The sequence below is a fragment of the Xiphias gladius genome, chromosome 13 (assembly GCF_016859285.1).
Source record: "Xiphias gladius isolate SHS-SW01 ecotype Sanya breed wild chromosome 13, ASM1685928v1, whole genome shotgun sequence".
NCBI lineage: Eukaryota > Metazoa > Chordata > Actinopteri > Istiophoriformes > Xiphiidae > Xiphias > Xiphias gladius.
The window spans coordinates 5,097,000-5,121,415 of NC_053412.1; the positions used below are offsets into that span (position 1 = coordinate 5,097,000).

At 41.8% G+C, this 24,416-nt stretch overlaps 1 protein-coding gene across 1 annotated transcript in view; it reads left to right on the forward strand.

Moving 5' to 3' along the window:
- The first annotated feature begins 1,629 nt into the window (after window positions 1–1,629).
- The window catches only part of LOC120798093 (sodium/potassium-transporting ATPase subunit alpha-1), a 29,889-nt gene continuing 7,102 nt past the window's right edge, over window positions 1,630–24,416 (forward strand). Inside the window, exons 1-11 of the mRNA XM_040142115.1 lie at window positions 1,630–1,845; window positions 16,009–16,122; window positions 16,917–16,976; window positions 19,269–19,370; window positions 19,577–19,678; window positions 19,870–19,983; window positions 20,395–20,529; window positions 21,392–21,509; window positions 21,612–21,880; window positions 21,973–22,281; window positions 23,932–24,066. Of these exons, the coding sequence (XP_039998049.1) occupies window positions 1,834–1,845; window positions 16,009–16,122; window positions 16,917–16,976; window positions 19,269–19,370; window positions 19,577–19,678; window positions 19,870–19,983; window positions 20,395–20,529; window positions 21,392–21,509; window positions 21,612–21,880; window positions 21,973–22,281; window positions 23,932–24,066 (1,470 nt within the window). The 5' untranslated portion in view covers window positions 1,630–1,833. The remainder of the gene's footprint in view (window positions 1,846–16,008; window positions 16,123–16,916; window positions 16,977–19,268; window positions 19,371–19,576; window positions 19,679–19,869; window positions 19,984–20,394; window positions 20,530–21,391; window positions 21,510–21,611; window positions 21,881–21,972; window positions 22,282–23,931; window positions 24,067–24,416) is intronic.

The following is a 24,416-nucleotide window of genomic DNA, read 5'->3' on the forward strand; positions in this document are numbered from 1 at the left end:
TTTCAGGCTCAGGGGGTCAGCCATCGCCCCGGGGCCAGCAGGGATTCAGAGCTGCACAGTGGAGACGGAGAAATATGTTTTGGGGAAACAATAAGCAGGGGCTCCGCCAGCCAGGGGGGAGAGGGGGAATACTTAAAGGGGGTCCAGGAGCTAAAGGGGACCCATGCACGCTGTGGAATCTAAGGCAGCACTACTGACATTTTGGTATCTCGAAACACCTAAACAGATTCTTTAACTTTGTTTGCCGATCGTGCCAGAACACACGGCTGACGTGGTGTTGCACTGCTGCTGAGCATGTATATAGTGCGGGCAGGGTATCTATAGAACGTCGATGGCCGTGTCACACGAAAAATCTGCTTTCGCAGCCCTGGATTTAGAAGCAGATGGCTCCGAAGTTGGCCGTCCACTATCTGCACGCAACAACCTTGTCAAAGCAGCAGGGGAAAGAAGGTGTCTGCGAGCCCAGCTGTTAAGGCGGGTGAGCTGTAGATGAATCAGGAGTGTGTGTGTGTGTGTGTGTGTGTGTGTGAGTGTGTGGCAGGGTAGGGTGGGGGTTGGCCTCTTTTCACAGAAGAGCAGTTAGGCTGAAGTTTAAAGGAATACTCTCACGCGCTGGGAAGTCGCCACTTTGCTTTCTCGACGCGTTTCATGAGAAGATCGGCATCACTCTCGAACGCAGTCAACGGCCGGCTAGCGTAGCTTAGCACGAAGGCTGGAGTTAAAAGCTAACAGAAGCCATCGACCAGCACATCTAAAGCTCACTATTAAACATGTTGGATTTAGTTTGAAATGTTAAAAATGACCATTTGCTTTTTTTAGGGGGGGGATTAAATATGATAATAGGAAATATTATTTGTTCAATATGTAAAAAACCAAAACTTACATACAGAGGCGCAGGGACTACCGGGCTCGTCACGGGACATAGCCCCTCATAAAACCTTTGTTGTTTATATGACTTGGTTTTGGTATGGATTAAACAAATGAGATATAACTAAGAGAGCCTACACAATTAGTGAACTTCAGGGGTGATGGTAGGCGGATTTTGTTACCTTCGGACAGAGCCTGGCTAGCTTTGCCTTGAGTTTCCAGTCTGTGGGTGAAGCTGAGCTGACAGGCTTTCCCAAAATGTCATGTTATTCCTCTAAGGGATATAGAAAGACGCCACATTAAAAAGGTGTGTGTGTGTGTGTGTGATGTTGTGTGGATGGGGAAGAAATATTGTTTTTATTATTATGATTATTGTTATTATCATTTTTTTCCCCTCAAACTGCTGCCTCATTCTGTTTTGTTTTGTTTTCCCGACATTACCGTTGTATTCCCCTGTAACATTTTAATAGTTATTGATAAATTAGCTTTGATATTTGTATCTGAGTCCATATCAGTGTAATCTTATTGCCCTCCCCCGGTGAAGTGTGTGTGTGTGTGTGTCTGTGTGTGTGTGCGTTTTGCATGGCGTGCTGAAAAAAAAAAAAAAAAAAAAAAAGGAAAGAAAGAAAAACGCCCAGTAATGGAGGACGCCCCGCCTCTATCCGTGGGGTTACCATGGCAAACGGCGTCGACGTCACAATGGAAGGAACGCCGGCTATAAGTATTGGAGGGTCTGCCGCGGCGGCTCGCGAGCTCGGATGTGCGTACAGGAGGAGTGACACGTGCTGAAGAAAAAAAAAAAAAAAATTAAAAAACAAAAAAAAATAATAACGGGCACATCCAGGAGTTAATTTTATTTTAATAATTTTTTTTTTTTTTTTACTGTATATAATTTTTAAGGTGGATTTTTGTTTCTCAATTGTTTTTACTTGAACTGGGAAGAATTAAGTCCACATCTTAGCAACCATGGGAAGAGGAGTGAGTATAAATCTTCTCTTTAACTTCAGAGATGCTGTTATTACTGCTCGTGTGGTGTGTGTGTGTGTGTGTGTGTGTGTGTGTGTGGAGGGGGAACGGATTTAAAACTTCACCATTCAAACAAGTGGTTTAGTAACTCGATGTTGTTGTCACGGGGGTGGGGTAGGTGGAGTATCACATGTGTTTAAATAAGCTTCCCTTTTCTCTCAAAATGCCTGCGACTCCAGAGTACTCTGATGACTTCCGTCTTTTTCGCCCCCGGAGCTCAGGCACCCCCATTTTCGTGTTTTATTTATTTATTTGATTTGATTTTTTTTAAAATAACCCCTCAGAAAATAAGTTTCCACGGGGCTCACGGAGATGCTCCTCGGCGCCTTCAGACGGGCTCGCTGTCCGGTTACATAACGGGATGTCTCTCGGGCGCCCGGACTGTCAAAGTTTTTTTTTTTTTTTTTTTTTTTACCCGTGTAACAGCGTCGGCGGCGACATCGCGGCCGTGGAAGTGAGCACGGGTTGAATTGAGAAAATAACGCGTGTGAACGGCCGCGGGGGGTTATTTTCACGGCCCGGGAGGCAGTTTTTTTTTTAAGTTTAATTTAAGTCGAAAAGTAGCGTTAAAAGTGCCAAGTTTTACGCTGTACGCGTGAATTTTCCGAAACACTGACAGATACACGTAGTGGGTTTCCTGTCACCGCTGCTCTTTTATCTTTCCGGGCAGAAACGTTCGCTAGTTTGTGACTTTTTTGCTGTTTTGCTGCAGCCCCCTTTTTTCAGAACAGCTGTGTATTCTGGGTAGAATTGCTCGGCAGTGGGAAGGATATGTTGAAAGTCCAACCCTTTCTTTTTTTTTTCTTTTTTTTTTTCTTCGTCTTTTCTTTTCCTCCTCTGCTGGGAGATTCAGAGCTCTGCCACCAGTTATCTTCCAACTTATCTGAAGTCCCATCTACACACCTCTTTAGGGGAGTGTGGCTGCGTTTTTGGGCCGACACACTTTTGTGTGAGGCAAAAATTCGTGACTGTGTATTGCAGCAAATGGCATGAATGGTGTTGCCAGTTGCAGGAGTAAATTGTCAGAAGGCTTAGCAAAAAGGGTCATTTTTTTGATTTTGATTTTTGATATCATAAAAAATATAACATTTGCAGCGACGAGCAATAATCCATCCCTGACAAATTATTGATTTTTTTGCGTTGAGAGGCGTCCATATTACACAATCAATAGTCTGAAACATGGTCTTAAACCCTGCGTTTCGAGCTTAGGAGTAAGGTCTCTTGTCTTTCTGTCTGCAGTGGTCTTCCTAAAACAGTCATTTTGTATTCTCTCCGCTGAGAGTAGAAGATTTTGACCAGACTCATCCTTTTAAAGGTGGTCATGTCAAAAGAGGAATGGTTCAGACAAGCCTAGTGGATTTAAAAGCAGCAGCTATTGTTCTGCTTCTTAGTGTTATTTTCAGGCACAGCACAGCTGTTATTCTCCACAGACCCGGGTTTAAAAGGCATGAAATTGAACCCTGTCGAATGAAATATCAGTAGTCGCCACACCCTGCCATGCTGCGCAGTAGAAACACTCATTATAGATTCAGACTGCGAGGGATGGAGAGGTAGATGGAGGGAGCTGAAGGGGGAGAGATAAATATGGACCAGGAGATCTGGCGGGAGATGTGAAGCAGAATGGCTCATTCAGTCTCGCTTCCTTCCTCCTTTTCTCCATGGTGCTCATTTACGATTCTGAAAATCTTCACTCGCTCTTTCTTGGTTTTCTTGACTGCTGCTGTTTTTTTTTTTTTTTTTTTTCCTCCCATATGTGATTGAAAGCCATGCCCTGCCCCCATCCAGCCTCCCTCCACCTCCCCACTGCTTCTCCCCTCCTTTTCTGCCCCTTCCAGTCCTCCTCTCCTCTCCTCTCCTCTCCTCTCCTCCAATGCATTCAGTGCTGGCACAGGCGAATAGCTAGACTTGGGAGAGATAATCGCCCGAGCCTTCCTGGTGCGAGGGCAGAGCGATGGAGGGGGGGAGGAGGGGGAAGGATGAGAAGTTGTTTTGTTGTAATGGAGAAGAATCAGGGCAGTGAGAGGGAGCACAGGTACGAGAAGAGCCTGGCAGTGAAGACCCCCACCCCCCCCAGTTTCCCCCAGTGTTTTGGACATGCACCTCCCATTCATTTCTAATATGAGATTACCCTTTTGCTGCCCTTTTTAATGCCTTTCAGTGTTTTCTCATCACATACGGAGTACATTGCAGTAAATAGACAAACAGCAACTGAACTGAGAGGAGCAAGGGGGAGGGATTGAAGGGAGGTTGGGGGGGGGGGTTATATTAAGGGGAGCCAAGAGGCACCAGTTGCCGCATTGCCACCGTTGAGCAACTTGGCTCCCAGAGAGGATACAGGGGAGGGAGAAAAGAGGCTGGGGTGGGGCTGAAAACAGCAACATTTCTAAAGTTTAATTCCAATCATTTACTCTAAGGAACGATCCACTGCAAAGCTGTTAATGTTCCTTTGGTAACTCAAGCTGCGACTTTATTTGAGAGTATAATTTTATCTTTTTTCTAAATTTTAAAATGGCGTTTATGCATAAAACTCATCAATTATGTATCACGAAACGGATGAGCAAGGTGAGCACGGTGATGCATCTCTTGTCCTAAGGGCAGCCTCTCCACTGACTGGTTAACTGGGCAGCGATACAGAGCAGGAGCTGGGAGAGACAGCTGTCAAACTCGTAGGAGAAGGATTGGGGGGGAGGGGGTCCCAACAAAATATGTCATAATCTTACCTGACTATCTTTTCTCCTCAACTGCGTGAAAGATGAAGTTGGCAGCAATTTTTTCCCAAAAAAAAAATCCTCCATCCCAAAATTTTCTCTCTTATTACGGTTTCAGCTCTGCAGATAAAAACAGGGAACGCTTTGCCGTCATTACAACTGATTTCCCCGCTGAGTGAATGGTTTTATTTAATATATCTGCACTTAACGCAATTCACAATTGCACGAGGCAAAGATAAATACGATCATACAAGCGACATAATAATATACATGATTTAAAAATGTTCAAATTTAGGGCCTCTCAACTGCAGAACATTTAAATAAACATTGTGACAGGGTTGGTTTATTGTACCATTTCAAGGTGGAGTTCATTCGGTTGTCTTTTAGACGTTACCGAGTCGACTGGAAGCACGAAAGCCAGTGCATATTTTTTAAGTGAAATTGATTTTAAGTTAAAGTGATTGATCCGTTTCTCTCCTTGCACAGTTTAAATGTATATGAAATGTTCAACAGTCAGATTAGGCCCTTTTGAAGCACGCTAGGTGAAAATACTACTTGTCGTAAGATGACAGGTTTCCTGATGCTCATTAGCCCAGTGTTTGCTTTTTATTAAATATCTGGAAAATATGTGAGTTATGTGAGTGTACTTCATTTAGACCGCGTAGCGACCTGTTTCTGGGGCGGTTTGAGGGCGTCATTTCTTTTCATTTTATAGAACTGAATCGAATTTTAAACTAGGCCAGTCTAAAGTTTGTCTGACTCAGGGTTAAGGTGGAGAAATAATAATATTCCCCAGACGACGAGCCGTCTCTTCAGCGGGACGGAGATGGCAACACTCGATCAGAAACAAGTTTCAGAGTGAAGAACCCTGTCGGTTATTTTTCACACTTGTTCTTCCCACTGTAAACTGAAGCAGCGTGTCAGCCCTCGGCCACTTATTAATCTCAGCCAAAGGGGCACCCTGACTTCACCTTCACATCCATTCTTTACAGTCTGTTTCCCTCTTGTTCTCTCTGTTTGTACCTGTTTTCCTTCTCTCTGTCGCTCTCACTCTCTCTTTCTCTGAGGATTTAACATTCTTTCCGCTTGGCAGTCATTGTGTATTAACCGAGGCTTTTGTCACACGCCACCCCTTGTCTGTGACAGAACACTGCGTACTCCCTCTCTCCTCCTTTCTCTCTTTTTCACACACTCACTGCATCTCAGACTCCCTCTTTTTCCGTCTGTAATTCCCTCTTCCTCATTGTTGTTGTACCGTGTTTCGTCTATCTTTTTGCCGTCGCCTGCTCTCTTCTCCTTTCTCTCCTTCGTTGCTTTCCTTTCTTGCTCTCTCCCTCCCTTTCTCTCTCTCCTCCTCCGATTCTTTCACATGCCAGCTCGCTCTGTCTTTGCCTCTGTTTGGCTAAGCAGCTTGAGCCGCGCGATTTGTTTTTTTCTGTGGCAGCTCTTTGAACTTTCACTGCAAGCCTGTTGCTCAGCAAAAGTGGAACATTCGCATTAAAAACAACAAACTCCAGAGCACGCTGTCCATGCATCTCCTAGATGAAGAAATATGTTTGTTCCATGCCAAAATCAAGGCATGTCATAATCCAGGTCTTCAGTACTTCGTTGGCCAATTTGTTCATATGATTATAACAACACGAAAAGACAGGAAGTTTGAATATTTGAAGCAAATATGTGTGACCCACTCAGCTTTTCCCCCTCTCGAGGAAATGATGCAACTTGTAGCTATGGTGTCTTGGCTGGTTAATATCATGAAGGTGTGGCTAATGTCTGAAAGTGGGGGGGGGCGCAGGGGCGCATTGATTTACTGGTTCATTCATTCTAGTCCAGAGCAGCTCCAGGTTGCCCGTTCAGCTCTTCAGGGACTGGTTTTTTCCCACATAGAGAACAGTTTATCACGAAGGGGTCCTCATTCACAGTGAAATAAGATCCTTTGTCTCGTGAGATGACGTAAGATGTTTGCTTACGCCTTAATTTATCACCTCGACAAATAAGGGATTAGCAAAGACTTGCTAATCGGATATTTCCAAATGGATGAGCCGCAAGGAGAATACCAGAAAAACAAAAGCTAAGCTAAAAGCTTAATATATCCTAAAAGTTCACAGCAGCCGAATAACCTAAACATATAAGAATATGCAAAATATTACAATTAGTTACCAAGAAAGCCATTAGCTAAAAAGAAAATGTACCTTAAAGTGCCCAAGATTTGCCATTCAAGAGCCAAATAGCCTCAGGGAATGTATTTTCTTTTGAACTGCCCACCCATTTAAAACAGAGTTGTATATACCTCCTCAAAAGGGGGGTGGGGGGGTTGGGTGAGGCTCATCCCCAACGATGTCCAGAGCCTTTTGGTGAAGCTGACCTTCATAAAATTGAGGAAAGAGATGGGATGGAGGGGTAATTTTAAATGCAGTCTTAACTGTTCCCTCTAACGCATTCGTTTCAGCAGCAGTCGGATGGTGGCAGTTTGTGAACTTCTTCATTTCAGTGGTGTGGTGCGTCACCCTGGCAGTAGACGAGTGCCCGCAAAGTTTCCAACAAGGAAAGGCATTGATTCACTCATTCACTTTTGTTCTGCTTGGAGAAAGCTGAAAGTTTCGCTGGACGTGAAGGGAGTGTTAAGCACGACCCCGTGTAAATTAACACACTTTCTTTTCACTGTTTGAACAGAAAAAGGGATAGTTGGAGGAAATGAAAGAAAAATGGAGGAGGGGGAGCAGTGGGAGAGGGGAGAGGGGACATGGGAAGAAGGAGGCAGAAGGAGAAGGGGGAGGGGCTGCAACACGTGAATGTCCATTCACATATCTCAAGAGGTGTGGTAATAGTCGCTGTTAGCAACCGGGCAAAGTCCCAGGACTGTGTGTGTGTGTGTGTGTGTGTGTGTGTATGTGTGTCAGCACAGTTGAATGAGCAGCTTGTGTATCTGGCACAAGACCCTGGCACTAGGAAGGACAGTTCATAGGAATTCAAGTCCGCCTGCAAAAAGTGTGGTCTTTAAAATATGCGCCCGCTTGTCCGAACGCTCTCTTCTTATGTGTGTGAGCCTTTACGACGTTGTTCTCTCAGGTGAGAAATAAAGGGAGAGGGGGGTGCCTCAGAAATTCTTGGTTACGTTGTTGGCTCGTTCAGTCAACTATTTGATTTCTCTCGAAAGGATTCTCAGTATTCTCACACAAATCCTTGCTTTTCACTTCCGGATTTTCAATTTTTCTTTTTTTTTCCTTCTCATTCTCCCTTAACTTTGCACCTAAAGTCCAGCTAACTTTCATCCAGTTTCCCTAACAAGGTATATAAATTCCGTTTGCAACATTTGAAGGTCACTTTACACACACTTCGGCTGAATCGAAATCAGTGTCGGGCTTCATTCACTCATAAAAACGACACTTTAAAACGGGTAGAACTGAACACGACGTCACCGAATGAGGGATTTCAGTCTGTAATCTGCTCCAAGAATGTGATCAGATTTAGCTGAAGCCTGGTTTACAGTTCCAGGACGACAACACCCAATAATAAGCCACATTTTTGTTAAGTTTTGTTCCTTGGTCATAGTCCATTGTGATATTCCCGCAAATCTCCGTAAAGAGGGAGGAAAATATGGTGCTGGACAGCGTCACTGGCAGATAAAGTGCCCACATGCCCGTGGTCTTAGTCACATGAAAAGATTTGAGTCTTTTGTTTGTGTTTTTGATGCAGATTTTATGGGAGTAGCACAAAGCGCCATTGTTCTGTGTCCAGTAGGCTCCTATGTGCGTGCGTGTGGTTGAGACAGAGAGAGAGAGAGCAAGGGAGAGATTCAACACCACTTATGTTGTGTGTTTTTCATCAGAGCAAATTCTTCTTGACTTCTGTTATCTTCTTTCATCTCTAGAGCATCCATTTCTTCCTCTTCCATGCCCTCTTCTCACCTCCTTCCCCTTTGGTTCCTCCTTACTCTTTGATTGTTTGTTTGTTTGTTTTTTTTTTCTGTCAATATATCCTTCTCTCGCTTTCTGCCATCGTAACATCCCCATCGCGGGGTTCGGCGCTTTTGATGACCTTGAATGCTGCTCCTCAACTTTAGGGTTTATTTTATTTTCTCCTGTGGCAGAAAAATGTCTTTTTTTATTGGAAAAAAACAGTTCTGCATAAAGAATACATTTCACCTTTTTAATGCATCGCAAAAATCCCATACACATACTCAAGGAGGAGTTTCTTAAACGTCTGGGACAACATACACTACACAAATGTACTTTCGTGTACACAGCATGTAGTAGTGTAGAGAGCTATATTACACAACACACAGACTCCCTGCAGGTTGAAATAACCCCTTAAATTCCCCGCACAAATACAGCCCTGAGGGCACGTCCTCAATGGTAGCTTTAGCCCCGCCACAGACGATATAGACGTGAGGAAAATGAATGTGCCGCTGGGTAAATATGCAAATGCAGTTTAGACGTGTGCACCAGCCAAGGTTGATGTCTGTGGTAGACACCTGTTGTCTGTCGGGCGCTGGCTTGTGAGATGTCATGCATTATACCAAGAAGGCAGCAGGTCGAGGCAGTTGAAAAATGTTTTCTCACTTCGCTATATTGCAGATTTTAAGATGATCGTCTAGCTATGTCACGACGTCGCTGAGGATGTCACCGGGACCGAGCATTAAGCACAGGTGCAACACACCACATCCTCTGATTTATAATCTATAAAGTATTAGCCAGTGAAATTTCACCGGAAGCGGTTTGCACTGGGCGCACTCATTTCTGTACGGCACGAGTAAGATGAGGGAGCTGACAAAATCCCCGACGGGGTTATTCAAGGGTGAGATGGTCTCGCTCTTAGCTGTCGAGAGCGATACTATGCCATTGGACGGGACCCTCCCTTGAAAGCCCTGCACATGCGTGCAGGTGTTTTGCGCTCAGGCCCGTAATTACTTTATGTGCAGTCACCAAACTTCGCATACTAACAAGAATAATGAACCGAAGGAAGGAAAATGTCAGTCAAGCGTAACGGCTGGGGGTTTACCTGCACCAATTTTTCAAGCAAAAAAGTGTGAATGTAAAAATGAAACAGTGCTCAAAAGGCTTCAAGGCAAAATGCTAGAGGGAGATGTGTCATTGTCATCTTAGATTTTGTTCTTGTCTGATTGGAAATGCCTCATATTGGTGTTAGACTGATTATAACAGATATTTTTGTTCAGCTTATCAAGAAAAGCTTGTTAGCGCTGTTTGTGATTTTATATTTAAGACAAAGGGATAAGCTATAAATGCTTGGCCGTAGCGTTAGAATCAGACTTTAGTTTCAGTGCAGAACATAATCAATTACAGCACACTTTTTATAGGATGAATTAAACAAAGTGCCTTGATATAAGAAGATTCCAGTGCCACTTGAAGTCAGCAGAAACTTGCCAATCCAGGGCTGCGACTGAGTAAACGGAGCTGCTCAGAGACTGTGCTGAAAACAAAAGCTTTGGCCGAGGTGCCAGGGCAGAAATCACACTTTGAGACAGCTCAGCCGGGTAACTTGACTTTTTCACTTTGCTCTGTCTTTAAACGGAAATGTCAAGAGCGGACACGGGGGGGACTGTGCTGCAGCTATGGGCTTGACTGTTTCTGTCAGATGTTTAAACAACTGCTAGTCTAATATGGGAGCAGCTTTCGAGAACAGTAAATGGCAGGTTGAGTCTGAATGTCTGCATATCAGCTGAGTCTGTTGTCAGGGACAATGCGCTCTGAAACGGGTTAACATTTCCATTCTGGCATTTCCTCTCTCTCCATTCATTTACTTGAAGTGGTACACTTGAAATAATGGGTGTTTGGATCTTGCAGATATGCAAGACCTTATTGGTTGCTATGCGAACTCTTCAGGTAACTAAAGAAGCTGTTAAGTGAGCTCTTTTGTTTTCTCTAGCAGCGTTTGATTGCCCCTACGTGTCATTCATTGTTAAAAAGTTTTCAGGAAATACACTTGTCGGTACACCGTAACACGCTTGTGGATGTTCTTTGATGTTCTTTGACTGCGGGTCTCAAGGTTGTGTAAAACATAAATTAATCACCAGGGCTGCGACTAACCTGTGTTTCTCTTATCAAAGAATCTGCCAATAATTTAACTTAATTCATCCTTTAGCCTAAAACAATGTAAGAAAATAGTGAAAGAAGGTGGAGCCAGATAATTCTGGGCATTATTTTATTTATTTTTAATTATTATTTAAACAGTCATTTGGTAATTGTTGCACATTAATTTTCTGTCTGTAACTTGATCCAATCCTGGACAGTTACAAAAAAACAAAAAAAACAAAATACCATTCTTTGATTGATAATATTGATAATATACAATTGGTTCAGTGCTGTTGATGAGGTCAAGTTTTTTATAAAATGGAATAATGTTTTTATATTGTGATTTACTGTAATTTTATGTTATAAATAAACATAGGAAACAATAAATATATCCTAGTATTTCAATGAGGCTCAAATAAACCACTCGTACTCCTGTCATGTCTGTTAGAAGTCTGCGTTCTAGCTTTGGGCTCTGGACCACTATTTGTGAATTATTTCCCTAAAGCCAGATGGCCCCTGGGGGCCCTTGGGGGTCCAGAGGCTAAGATCTGGCCACAGTGATCCAGAACTAGGCTCAGTGTTTTCCCAGCTTAACCAACCAGGGGGCTCGAGTAACAATAACAACATGTGCTGGGAACACACACTCTGCTCTGGTGGCTCCCTGGGAAACTTTAAAAAGGCCAATGTAGTAGAAAAACAATATTAGTTAGCATATTTCCATGACTGGGACTGTTTCCAGGATGTCCATATTTGATCATGTCAGTGTGGGCGAGCCTCACTCCGGGTCATTTTGTGTCCAAAATATCGCCCTCTAAAGAGTTTTCAAAATGGCTCCCGCTGCACACTTTGGTGTTGCATGCAGACAAATAGCTCATTAGTAGTCACTTGGTCTTTCGGCAGGCTCCCTCCCTCCCTCCCTGCTAACATGCTAACACCTCTGGTCCCTGTACAGTGCTGAATTATACATGAGCCTTAACCGCTAATCAGTGTCGGCGTCTAGTGTTGCGATCTCCTGTTACCTACCTGAAACACACACAGGCTTAATTCTCTCTCTCTCTCTCTCTCTCTCTCTCTCTCTCTCTCTCTCTCTCTCTCTCTCTCTCTCTCTCTCTGTGTGTGTTTAGCACACACACTAAGAAGCCTACAAATGTTTCACCTGTTAAGTGATGCTGTCCATAAACTCATGTATGTCACACCTGGTTGCAAACCATGGACTGGCGGGTCACGGAGTGGGCAATATGGATAAAATCTTAATTCATGGTATCTGTAGTTTTATAATGCAACATAAATATGTACCATGATATTGTAAAAAATTCAATGTACAAAAAATATTGAATTTAGAAACCAAGACTAACATTACCAAGACTTTAGAAGAAATTTCCACTGGAAATCCATTTACGTTCCCCAGCTCCATCTCTTCTTCTTTCTATGACTTTATCTCTTCTTGATTTATCGTAACAACTATATGAGTACCTGGTTCCTGCAAACGTAAAAAAAATTAGAAAGCATGTTCCAAGTGGGCAGCTGCCTCAGAACACCGTCTGTTCCCATGCAATTAGTACCAAATTGCATAGTCCTCTCCAAGAAACTGACTACTCAGAGGACACATAAAAACAAGGCGTTACAAAGTTATTCTCTTAACCTGTGTGATATTGGTGGAAAGTGATATATGCAGGGATTAAACTAACATGATTATAGAAACAAAGCTGAGTCTAGAGCAATGCTAGGGCACTATTGAGCTAAACGTTAACATGCTAACAACTACAATGCATTCTGATGTTTTAGCAGGTAAAATCTGATGTGGTGCGATCATCAAAGTCAGTAGGATTCACCCTCTGGGGAACACGAATGTCTGTACAAAAGACCGAAATGTCAGTTTTTTGATTGATCCAGTGAAATAAATACCTCAAACAAACAGAAGAAAAAAAAAAGGTACTTGGACACATTGAGGCAAAAATCCTGCAAGTAAAGTACAGCCGCAAAGGCCTGCTTATAGACCTGCAACATTGCCAACAGCTGTCCAGCACAGTCAGAGATAGTCAAGGGAAGAGCTACCTTAGTATTAGTGATTTTAAAATCTGGAAAAAACAAAAACGGTTGACACATTCCCATTGTCGCACAGTATCAGTATCATCAAAAAGCCCCATCCTAGTTCAGCGGATATACATTTAGGCTGGCAGTTTGTTTTACTGTTCAGAGCCGTAGTCATACTTCAGGGCGATGGTCCAGAATGCTCGGTCTGGAGGAAGGATGCACACATCCTTGTGAAAATTCTATCAGCAGCGGCTACGCTGGCCATCTGGATAACGCGGAATAATTACATCCGGGTGGGGTGTCTATAAACCAAGCGTAGGCTCTCGCAGGTGCTGGTGGCCGCTCACCACTAGGACAGGCTGGACAGGATGGAGTTGTGTAACAGATGGTGAAGTCGAAGGATTTTGTGTCGGTTAAGAGATGATAGAAGTCTTGTAGTTTTTCTGCCGTGTGATTTTCGTACCTCTTTTTTGTGTTTTACTGTTATATTTAGTGCATGACTTAACACTCACTTTTGAATTGGTGCATGTTCTGGGCTTTTTAAATTTCAAATTTCACCTCAGCGCCCCCTTTTTTCTACCCCCTGCCTCCTCTGTCTCTCTCTTTCTTTTTTTCTTCCCCCTCAATCTCACCTTCTCTCCGTCACTCCGTCTCTCACACCCTCTGGCTTACAGCCGTGTAGAAGAGGCAGTCTTCACCCGGGCACTCGTTGCTCTGTCAGCTACAGTGGCCCCTGATTAATGAGAGGGGATGTCTGTGAAGGAGACAGCGGAGACAGAAAGGGGACAGGGTGTGCCAAAGTGACAGAGCTGATGGTGTGACAGGGGATGTCAAGTGAGACCAGTTACACAAATTAAGGACATTTCTGTACCTTTTTAAGAGTGTGTTTTTTATTACACAACTTGAATTATTAACAGGATATATGACTATGTGTGTCTTTCTGTGAGATCCAGGGCTAAACTTAGACATTCCCTCCATTTAATTAATCTTTTCTTGCTTACAGTGGGAGAATTTCTGTCACAGAGTTAAAAAAAAAAAAAAAGAGAGAGAGAAAAAAAAGTCCCCAAGTGTGGTTACCAGTAAATGACTCCAGTCTGGTTTATCGTTCCACTCTGTGGGTTGGCTGAGGTATGTAATTGGTGAAGGTTATGTTTAGGAAAGCTGCTGGTGAATGAATAAAGCTCTGTGTATTTAAGCCTGAGACAGTGACACCCTTTATTGCCAAGTAGGTGTTTAAACAAGTGAAATTTGTTTCAACCAGCAGCCTAATCTGTCCCACCATGCGAAAAAAAACGCTTATCTTCCAACTGGCCAAAAACCACATGACCCTCGCTGCTCCCTTTAGGTTTAATTTTTGATGTAGACGGTAAAAAGTGACGATCTTTAGCTCTTGACTGATCCTTCTAAATCTGCAGTTAGTGATAATCATGGGCTCAAAAACAGAAAGCATTTACTCGTGGAGCAGAATGTTAATATCCTGAGTTTCACTTCCACACGGATTAATCAGGTTTAATACTCAATAATCGAGGTACGTGCATATGAAAGACAACATATAAAGCAAGCAGTCTGACTAGCAGGTGATGAAACACAAAGTTGAGGCTGAAACAGATGGAAAATAGTTTTTTAAAAAAAATCGGCTTTCACAAAGGAAAACCTTTCAAAAGTTTGCAAGTTCTGAAAATGTGGTTCCCCACGGAGGTCTGTTTGGAGGTCTGTTTGCAGTGACAGATGGCAGTGTTGAAGATAAAGCCTGGATGCAAGACACTTTTTTTTCACTCTCTGCTCGTCCAACGGGGCTCTTGATATCTCTAACCTAACTCTGTGTGGCAAGTTAAGAGGTGACTCTTTTTTTTTTTTCTTTTTTCTTTTTTTTTGGGCTGTCAGTTAAAGGTTTTGACAGTTTGTCTCTCTAATTTAGGCCACAGCTTTCTCAGTTTTAGACTGAGCTCTGTTTACTGTTTTTTTTTATTTCTGGTCCCAGGAGGAGGCTTAAAAAGATGTAGTATGACAAAACTACTTGTGGCATTTTGAGTCATCAGGCGTTCTCGCTTTGCATCAGGCACACCTCAGCAGGAGTCAGTGTGTAACTAATGCGTGGTCTCTCTTTGTTATCATGCAGAAAAGTTTCATCTGGCAGTTGGAGGTGGGCATATTTTTAAAAAAAAGTAATTATTTATTTTGCATTTTATATTTTCCGATCCAAACGTTACGACGTCAGACATATTTTAGTTTGTCCTGTGCTATCAGTTGAGCTAAATCAGTTGGTCCCACCCGGGGAACTAGATGATTGACAGAATCACAAAATAATACTCACATTTCTGACTTTTTTGTTTTTGATTAATTAGGTCATTTTTCAACTTAAGGCCCCCTAAAAGTACTCAAATAAGACAATTTGAATGTTTGCTTGAAATGGCCGTCACGCACAGACACCGGCAATTTTGTGATGAGGTGTTGCAGGTAAACAAAGTTTCTTTTCAAGGTGTCACAAAAAGTTTTGTTTTAAGGGGCTTTGAACCACTAATCTAAAAAACATAGAGCCTATTTGTACAAAAACAATCTGTATCTCAACGTATTTTTGTGAAATTTTCCTAATAGTTTATTATATTGGTGCCAGTTTGAGGCTGTAATACAGCTATGATCAATATAAACAGCTGCGGGTACGTCGCTGCTTTAATCTCACCAATGTGTTAACTGAAGTTCACTTTCCTAGAATATTACCCATATAAACTGCTTCCACGTCTGCCAAGTACTGTAAAACTCCACCTGAAGGAGCCATGAGACGAACACAGAAAGCTGCAGTTTCACATGAGATTAATTATAACATTATTTTATCATTATAGAGATAATACAGGACCTTCAAGGGCGGCTGGGCATCACAAGCACGCTTCAGAATACCCCGTGTACGTTGGAGCTCGGTTAAAACATTTACCAGAGCTCGAGTGCTGCCTATGGAGCGCTCTGCAAAGCACTGTCGGAGTCAAAATGAGATAAAAATGAGAACACATTTCTAACAAGCTCATTGCCTGTGACTAGAGTTGGTATAACAACAAGTGAAGTATATTTCTGGCCCTTTGCGTTGCTCGGCTGGGGGGGGGGGGACCTGTTGCACTTTCCCTGCCTACATTGTGTCCCAGTTGTACAGTCTCGATTTCTGCTGAAGGCAGTAGTGCTCATCACTAAATATCATCCACAAATCAGCCAGCACTGTATAATGGTGGCTTAGTTTGAGGTGGAAGATGATCTTTTTTTCAGACTTGGTTTTTTGGGTTTACTAAAAAGTGTTTCATAATTTTTTTTTATTTTTTTTTTTCCTCCTTCTTTCCCCTCAATTGTGGTTACAGGAAGGACGTGAGCAGTATGAGCTGGCTGCGACCTCGGAGCAGGGCGGCAAGAAGAAAGGGAAGGGGAAGAAGAAAGAAAAGGATATGGATGAACTGAAGAAGGAAGTGGATATGGTGAGTGTGTCTCCTGCTTCCTATATGACCAATCAATCCTCTCCATTGTTACTTTTATTTGTTCTACCTCTCCTCCTTTCATGTACTTGCTAACTCTCTCTCATGTAAAACCACATACAAGAACTAAAATGTCAAGATTCAAAGTCTTAAAGTTCTAAAACACAATAATCAAAGGCTTGAAAGAGTTTTTTTTTTTAATTACATTTTTCATTTTTAAAAATAGATAGTTTGATTTCTGGATCCATTACAGCTTATTCTTTATCTATCGAAAATTAAATTAGTCTTTAATTCAACTCTGAGTTTCACTGTATAGTGTGATATCTTAAATCTGGCTAAATCTTAACACTTGCATATACCTTGAATGTTTATTTCCCCTTTTTTCTCTGCCTACTTGTCCTTTTTTTCTTACCCAACTCTCTCACTACATTTTTTTATCATCATCATTACCATTTTCCTTCTGCTCTTCCTATTAATTTCCCTTTTATCCTTCCCTTCCTTTTCTTTCTCCTCATCTCTTCCTCCTCTTTCTGCCACTCCCCTCTTCCCTCTCCTTTGCCCTGTGTCTTTTTTTTTTTTTTTTTTTTTTTTTTAGGCTGCTCATCCATTCATCCTTTTCCCTAAACTGCGAGTTGTTTCTCTGTCATTGTTGTAGCTCTAACTTGTGAGAGGTAGTCATTTTGAAATGAAAGGTCAGCACACAATGCGCTGTAAATGTCACATAGTACATACAGTGGATGCACACAGAAATAAACACTGGACTGATGCCACTGTCTTCTCTCTGCGTGTCCTTCCAGGATGATCACAAGCTGACCCTGGATGAGCTCAATCGTAAATATGGAACAGACCTCAGCAATGTGAGTGAGATAAAGAGGAAAATGTGCTGTATTATTTGTCTGTGTATGTGTGTGAGTTTTTTTAATGTGTTTCTACCCGAAATGTGTGTAACCTGCAGCTTTAACAGTCACACTGAGATGTAATTTTTTGCAGCCAGTGTTTTTGTCTCCAAATTCTGGCATCATAATGTACTTTTGAAAAAGAATATTTCTATCACAGTGTCTACATTTCTCAGGGAGATCAAATAAATATCAAATATCAGCAGTTTATTGGCTGCTGTTTGCCGTTGACCTCCATTTTTCTCCTCAGTCTGACAGTTGACATTCAGTGTATGAATGATTAATGAGGCTTGGATGAATTAAACAGAGGACTTTGTTTAAAGAGGGAAGAGATCTTCTCTCACATCATGATGTGAAGAGTCACTGGGGGTGTGATCAGCCACTACAGGTTCAGCCCTCCCAGGGTTTATCAAACAAAAGACTGTCAATTGAGAGAGGGCTGGGAGAGGGAGAGGAAGAGGGGGAGGAGGAGGAGGGGAAAGCATGTTGGGAAAAGGAGACAGAGCGAGACAAAGAGTGGACGGACAGAGATGGATGATTTTTTTTTTTTCCTTCTAATTATACGTGTTTATTGCTGAAGTCTTAAGCAGATTTTCCCCAGACATTCCCCTTCCAACAGATAATTTGTAGCTGTCTCCAAGTATTTTTCTGACTTTCAGTAATTGGCAATCAAAAAGTCTCCATTTAAAAAAAAAAAAAAAAAAAAAAAAAAAATCATCGCTGCTGATGATGCTCATCACTCACTATGAATAATGTAAAAACTAGCTGGTATTCAACACGCAGCAGTAAATGCTGATCTGTGTTTCCATTCACATTTTTATTTTGACAAAATATATGGCATTGAATTTCTTGTGCCACCTTTTTTTAAAGTGAAATTTTCTTATTTGCTTTCTTGCAAAGCATTAAGTGAGAAGATCCATACCGCTCATGCATCTATCCATTAAATATGAAGCGGCAACCAGCGGCCGGTTAGCTTAGCTTAGCTTAGTTTTGCATATAGACTGGAAACATGGGGACATGGGCTCTGTTCAAAGGTTAAAAAAAAAATCTGCTTACCAGGAGCTCCAAAGCTCATTAATCAAGATGCTATATCTTTGTTGTTTAATCTGTGCAAAAACTGAAATGGAAAAACAATAATTCACCATTTTACTGGGGGTCTATTTCCTAGACTGTTCCATAGCTAATTAGACATGTTTTTACACTTTGGTTTTAGTATGAAACAAATCAGATATAACTAAGAAATAGAATTAGTGAGCATTAGAGGTGGTAGTAGGTGGATTTTGTTACCTTTGGCCAGAGCCTGTTTGCTGTTTCCTCTCAGTCTTTGTGCTAAGCTAAGCTAACTGGCCGCTGGCTGTAGCTTAATATTCACCAAACAGGAATAGGAGTGGTATCAATCTTCTCATCTAAGTCTTGGCAAGAAAACAAGTAAGTATATTTCCCAAAATGTCAAACTGTGACTTAAACGGCCTAAATTGAATTTATTGTCAAAACGAAAACTGAATGCAGTGAACAATAACCATATATATATTTCCATAAAATATTAATAAACAGTTCCAAAAGCCATCTTTTATAGCCACATCAGAAAACCTGTGAATGATTTGGCTCTTCGATGTTGTCTGACCCTTTGTGTTTGAAGCATGCAGAATCCTCTACTCTATTAAGACAACCGTACAACCCCCCACACGTTGGATCAAACACTCCAACTAGCCCTCTGTCCTCATGCAAATGTGCTCCTGGTCATGCAGGAAAGATCAAGGAGAATAATTAATCCGCGTCTCTAAACTGAGGTCTCCAAGCTCTGCGTGTGCGCACATGCAGCAGTTGTGAATAATGTTTTAGCTGCAGAAGCCCCTCTGCCCTGATTTCATATGATTTTATTGGCCACATCCTTTCTCCTCTCCTTTACTGTCCTCATTTACTTTATTCTTCCCTGTTTTCTTCCTCCTACCTGCCGATGAAGGAAATGGCCCTGTTTTTCTGTTGATGCTGTGTTGCTAGGCAACTAGTAGCACCTACAGTTCCCTCTTGGACTAAATATGTGTCAGTTAGTTTGTGTCTGTGTGTGTGTGTGGTTGGCTGGCAAACAATAAGGATGTGCTTAAAATTATTGTATTTATAAGTAGAAATGGTTGATTATCTGACTTTCATCATGACAACTTTCAGTCACTTGACAAATCTTAGAACATCTGGTCGTGAATCTGAAGTTGTAACCCCAGTTGGGACTGAATCTTTATCTTCTCCTCATATCAGGGTTTGACTAGTGCGAAGGCTGCTGAGATTCTGGCCCGTGATGGGCCCAACGCCCTCACTCCTCCTCCCACCACCCCTGAGTGGGTCAAATTCTGCAAACAGGTGACGTCAGCTTTGTTTTAAATTGCACGCTATCTGTCTTGGTATTACAGGACTGGTGCATTCTGTCTCATACAGTTGTTGATATTGATGCCTTTTTAAGGCTTTTAGCTTCTGAGTTTAAGTTCAAATGTAGCCTCAAGGAAATTGAGAAGTTGCTTACTCAAATTTCAGACGTAAAAGGTCACTCCTGTTCTGTCTTCATCCAGATGTTTGGCGGTTTCTCCATGCTTCTGTGGACTGGTGCCATCCTCTGTTTCCTGGCCTATGGTATCCAGGCTGCAATGGAGGACGAGCCTGCTAATGATAATGTAAGAGAAGGTCCTTGAAATATATATGTATACAGTAAATAATGTTAGAATCTGGCCCCTACTTGAAAAGTTAAGATATTGAGATGTGCAAAGCAAGGTAACGGTCCTGAACTGGAATCGTTTACATTGTTCCCCAAAATTAGATTTAAAGTTCTCATGGAAATCTAAATGTCGTGTATGTATGTTCACAGTTGTACCTGGGTGTTGTGCTTTCTGCTGTTGTCATCATCACTGGTTGCTTCTCCTACTACCAAGAGGCCAAGAGCTCCAAGATCATGGACTCATTCAAGAACCTGGTCCCACAGGTACCCATCACATTTTAAACCTTTATTAATTTGTCTGTTTGTCGTCATTTAGTTTTATTTCTGCTACTGCGTCAACGTTCAAGCCCCATAGACTAATTTGTACACACTTATAAATGTACTAAGATCGTAAGCAATTACTGAAAAACATGAGATAAGCCACTTCTTTGAAAAAAACCTCACCACCACGTCAACACTTTCCCATACAAAAACAAGTCTTCTTGAAATCTGAATGTCATTAGCCCTGTTGAATAATTTTGAGGTTAATCATGAAAATAATTCTCATTATTATGAAGATATTGGGCTTTGTATGCAGGGCGTGGAGGTGGAGGCAACTGAAACATCTAGAAAATAAAGCCATCAGTCTCACCTTCTCCCTTGCCTTACATGTCTCCGTCACGTCTTGTCTCGTAGCAAGCCCTGGTTGTCCGTGACGGTGAGAAGAAGAGCATCAACGCCGAGGAGGTGGTGGTCGGTGATTTGGTGGAGGTGAAAGGTGGCGACAGGATCCCTGCTGATCTGCGAATCATCTCTGCCCACGGCTGCAAGGTGGGTGCTTTGGGACAAGTTGTTTTCTTCTGCCTAGGACCCATTTTTAAAGAATTCAACCTGAAAAACCATTATTCCATCAAAACATTAAAGGGTTACTTTGACTTTTTGAATTTCTGTTTGCTGCTGTGCTTTAGTTGACACTTGAAAAACATTCTGTTTGTCAGTGCCTTGAACCTCCTTGAAGTTTGTGATGTACTTCTTTTTGAAATCAGAAGGCTTGACTTTATAAAGCCTCAGTGCTAGATGTGAGCGATTACTACCTCTCTGTTGTCTTTACTATGAATTTCAAACAATGTCAAGCCCTTTTTTTTTTTTCACATTTCTCACATTTAATTGTAGGACAGTGGCATTTGATTGTGAATTAGCAGCAAATTGCCCTCTCAGAGTTTTCCTTCGAAGTCACTATTTTAACTGACTCATGCCTTATCATGTGACTAGCAGTAGTCTTATCATGGTGACAAAAACAGGTCTGTGACCCATTCTGGGTCCTGAACTGAGCCCAAGACCCAAGAACAACTCTTGCTTTCCATCAACCGCTGCACCAGTCTTTTTTTTTTTTTTTTTTTAATCTTGACACCTGCTAGTAAATCATTTAGCTATTGCTCCATCATGGACCCAAAGAGTGCCATTTGCCTAGAATCTGCCTACTGCCCCTCAGTAGCTGTTTTAACCACAGGAAAAAAAGGAATAATGGTGGAGGAGAAAGTGTTTTCCTCTTCTAGGAATTAAGTTGTTCGCATCTCTGTTTTTAAATCAGTTTTTTTGTCCTAAGGCAAATGTAGCTACCTTGTTTTTCTTGTTTTTTTTGTTTTTGTTTTTTTTTTCCCTCCAAAAAATCAAAGTCTGTCTCATTTCTCAGGTGGACAACTCCTCTCTGACTGGTGAATCAGAGCCCCAGACTCGTACTCCTGACTTCTCCAATGAGAACCCACTGGAGACCAGGAACATTGCTTTCTTCTCCACCAACTGTGTTGAAGGTATGACAAGAGCCTTTCAGAGACAATGCTTCATTTTATCGGTAGCGAATCAGAGATGTTTTCCTGTTATTTTTAAATAGTATATAATCATCCTTGCTACAGGAACTGCCCGTGGTATCGTGATCAGCACTGGAGATCGTACTGTCATGGGTCGTATCGCCACGCTAGCCTCCGGGCTTGAAGTTGGACGCACTCCCATCTCCATCGAGATTGAGCACTTCATCCACATCATCACTGGCGTAGCTGTCTTCCTCGGCGTGTCCTTCTTCATTCTCTCCCTCATCCTTGGATACACCTGGCTGGAGGCCGTCATCTTCCTTATCGGTATCATTGTCGCCAACGTGCCAGAAGGTCTCCTGGCTACTGTCACTGTGAGTCCTGGTGTTTCTCGTATATTAAATCTCCAATTATGGATCCAACAGATGACTCAGCTCCTAAGTAACCCAAGCAATCCCGTCTCTAGGTGTGTCTGACTCTGACTGCTAAGCGCATGGCCAAAAAGAACTGCCTGGTGAAGAACCTGGAAGCTGTCGAGACCCTGGGCTCTACATCCACCATCTGCTCCGACAAAACCGGCACCCTGACTCAGAACAGGATGACTGTGGCCCACATGTGGTTTGACAACCAGATCCACGAGGCCGACACCACCGAGAACCAGAGCGGTGCCTCCTTCGACAGGAGCTCGGCCACTTGGGCAGCCCTGGCTAGAATTGCCGGACTTTGCAACCGCGCCGTGTTCCTGGCTGAGCAGCACAGCCTTCCTATCCTGAAGGTATGTTTTTACTCTTAACCCTCCTATCCCCTGTAGTTGCGTTTCTCTTCTTCTGTTTACTTGAATAAATAATAACAAATATTAAGCCCTCTGAGGTAACAACTAAAACAATAGAGGTTTTTTTTTAATGTTATCGGGGAAATAATTAGCTCTTTGGAACTAAAAACAGAAGTCTGTATTATCTTTCATCCTTTGTTCAACAACAAGAAAGCTTTTTTTTTGGTTGTTCTAGGCCTGTAGTTCGTGTTCTCATTATGTGGGTAGGATTTAGAAGTCCTGTTATGCTGACTAATTTACAATTTGAATGTGCCCTTTTCCAAACAATTTGAAATTACAGTAAAACCCACAAGTGTTCCTCGCTCATATTGTTCTTTTTTACTGGTGTTGTCCTGAATTCATTCCTAGTAATGCCAGCACTTGTTCAAGTGTGCTTTGTCAATGCTGCTTGCTTGTTTGTTCAAATCTGATTGTCAAGAGACTGAAACATGATATTAAATGTCAAACTGAAATTTGACTTCTCCTCACTTTTTGTTAAAGGGAATATATACTATAATGATGCTGTGGCTATTATGGAGATTTTTATTTTTTCGAATGAGGATAACATGGTTTTGGACACATTTGTTAAGAACAGTGTCTGAGCTTCATCCCTCAGTATTGGCATATGCAACTATGTATGTTCCCCTATGATTTGAAAAATGACAAATCACAGATGGGACTAAGCAACGGCTAACGTCAGCTAACCAGCTGGTTAACTGCCTGTGAAGCCCTTGGAATTTAAGTAATATTACAAAATATTTTAGTGCACACACAGAAATTGCACAATCGACCAGTACCAACACTGTCAGTCTGCACCAAAAATTCATGCCCCCTGGAAAGTAATGTAGGGGTCTCTTTATTTTTTTGTAATAATTATCTAATTATAATTTAGTCTAATATAACTTTTACTGAGATGTTTACCAGTCAGGCCAACAGGCTTATTTTCCAGCTTATCTCGCTCTCCCTGGAGTGTACACACACACATGTTGTAATCACATAATTATTGTTAACTCCACCCCCGAAAACACACAAAGACAAACAAACACCCAGTACATCTCTTGGCTCCCAGACTTTCCTTGGAGCCCACTCTCTGATTTCCAATAATGATGATAATGTGTTAACGTGTGTGTTTGTGTGTATATATGTTAATCACCTGTAATCACCTGTCTGGCTGGCAACATGGATTACGAGTCAGTCTCTCACTGCTCATCATTTTTCCCTGAGTCACTTTTAAAGGAGTGAAAGGAGGGTAAACATGGTGTTGGTGTTTATTGAGGCCAGTGATTATGATGGAAAAGATCAAGACAATTAGCTTTTTTTTTTTTTTTTTTTTTTTTTTTAAATGGCCAGCTTCCCAAAATGATCTCCATTACTTCTTATGGTTTTGCATTGTAGAGGAATACAAAAAACTGTGTAGTATGTGGACTATTGACAGACAGAGGTTTAGTGTTAAAGGGCCATAGTGGTCCATTGAGTAATTAAAGTCTATTTAGGATGTTTGTTATTCAGATCCACAGACTGTATATGAAGACCAATATTTAACCAAACAAATCGGAAAGTTAGCTATATTGTGTCTATGGTTAATGTTCTCCCGTCTCCATCTTCCTCCACTAGAGAGATGTTGCTGGTGATGCCTCTGAATCGGCTCTGCTGAAGTGTATTGAGCTGTGCTGCGGATCAGTCCAGGGAATGAGAGAGAAAAACCCCAAAATTGCTGAGATCCCATTCAACTCCACAAACAAGTACCAGGTATGAAAACAGCCTTTTAAAAAAAACAATTTTTCATCATAATGCTATGGAAATAATTTCACAAAAAAAGTAATTTTTTTTTGTGTTGTTTTCAGGTGCCATTATAGAAGTATTAATTTCAGGATTTAAAAAAAAAAATGGTTAGGAAATGCCATGGGCTCCTCCTAATGTTGACAGTTAATCATCAAAGTAAAAATGATCTTGGCAACAGACATTTGGAAAAACCCAGTCTTAGTTAAAATAAATCTTTGTGTGACCTTAAGGAAGACTTTTAGATAATTTGTGTTTATTCCGTGAGCCTCAATGGAGTTCTAATTAAGTTTGTTATTCCTTTTGTCTAACTCCACATT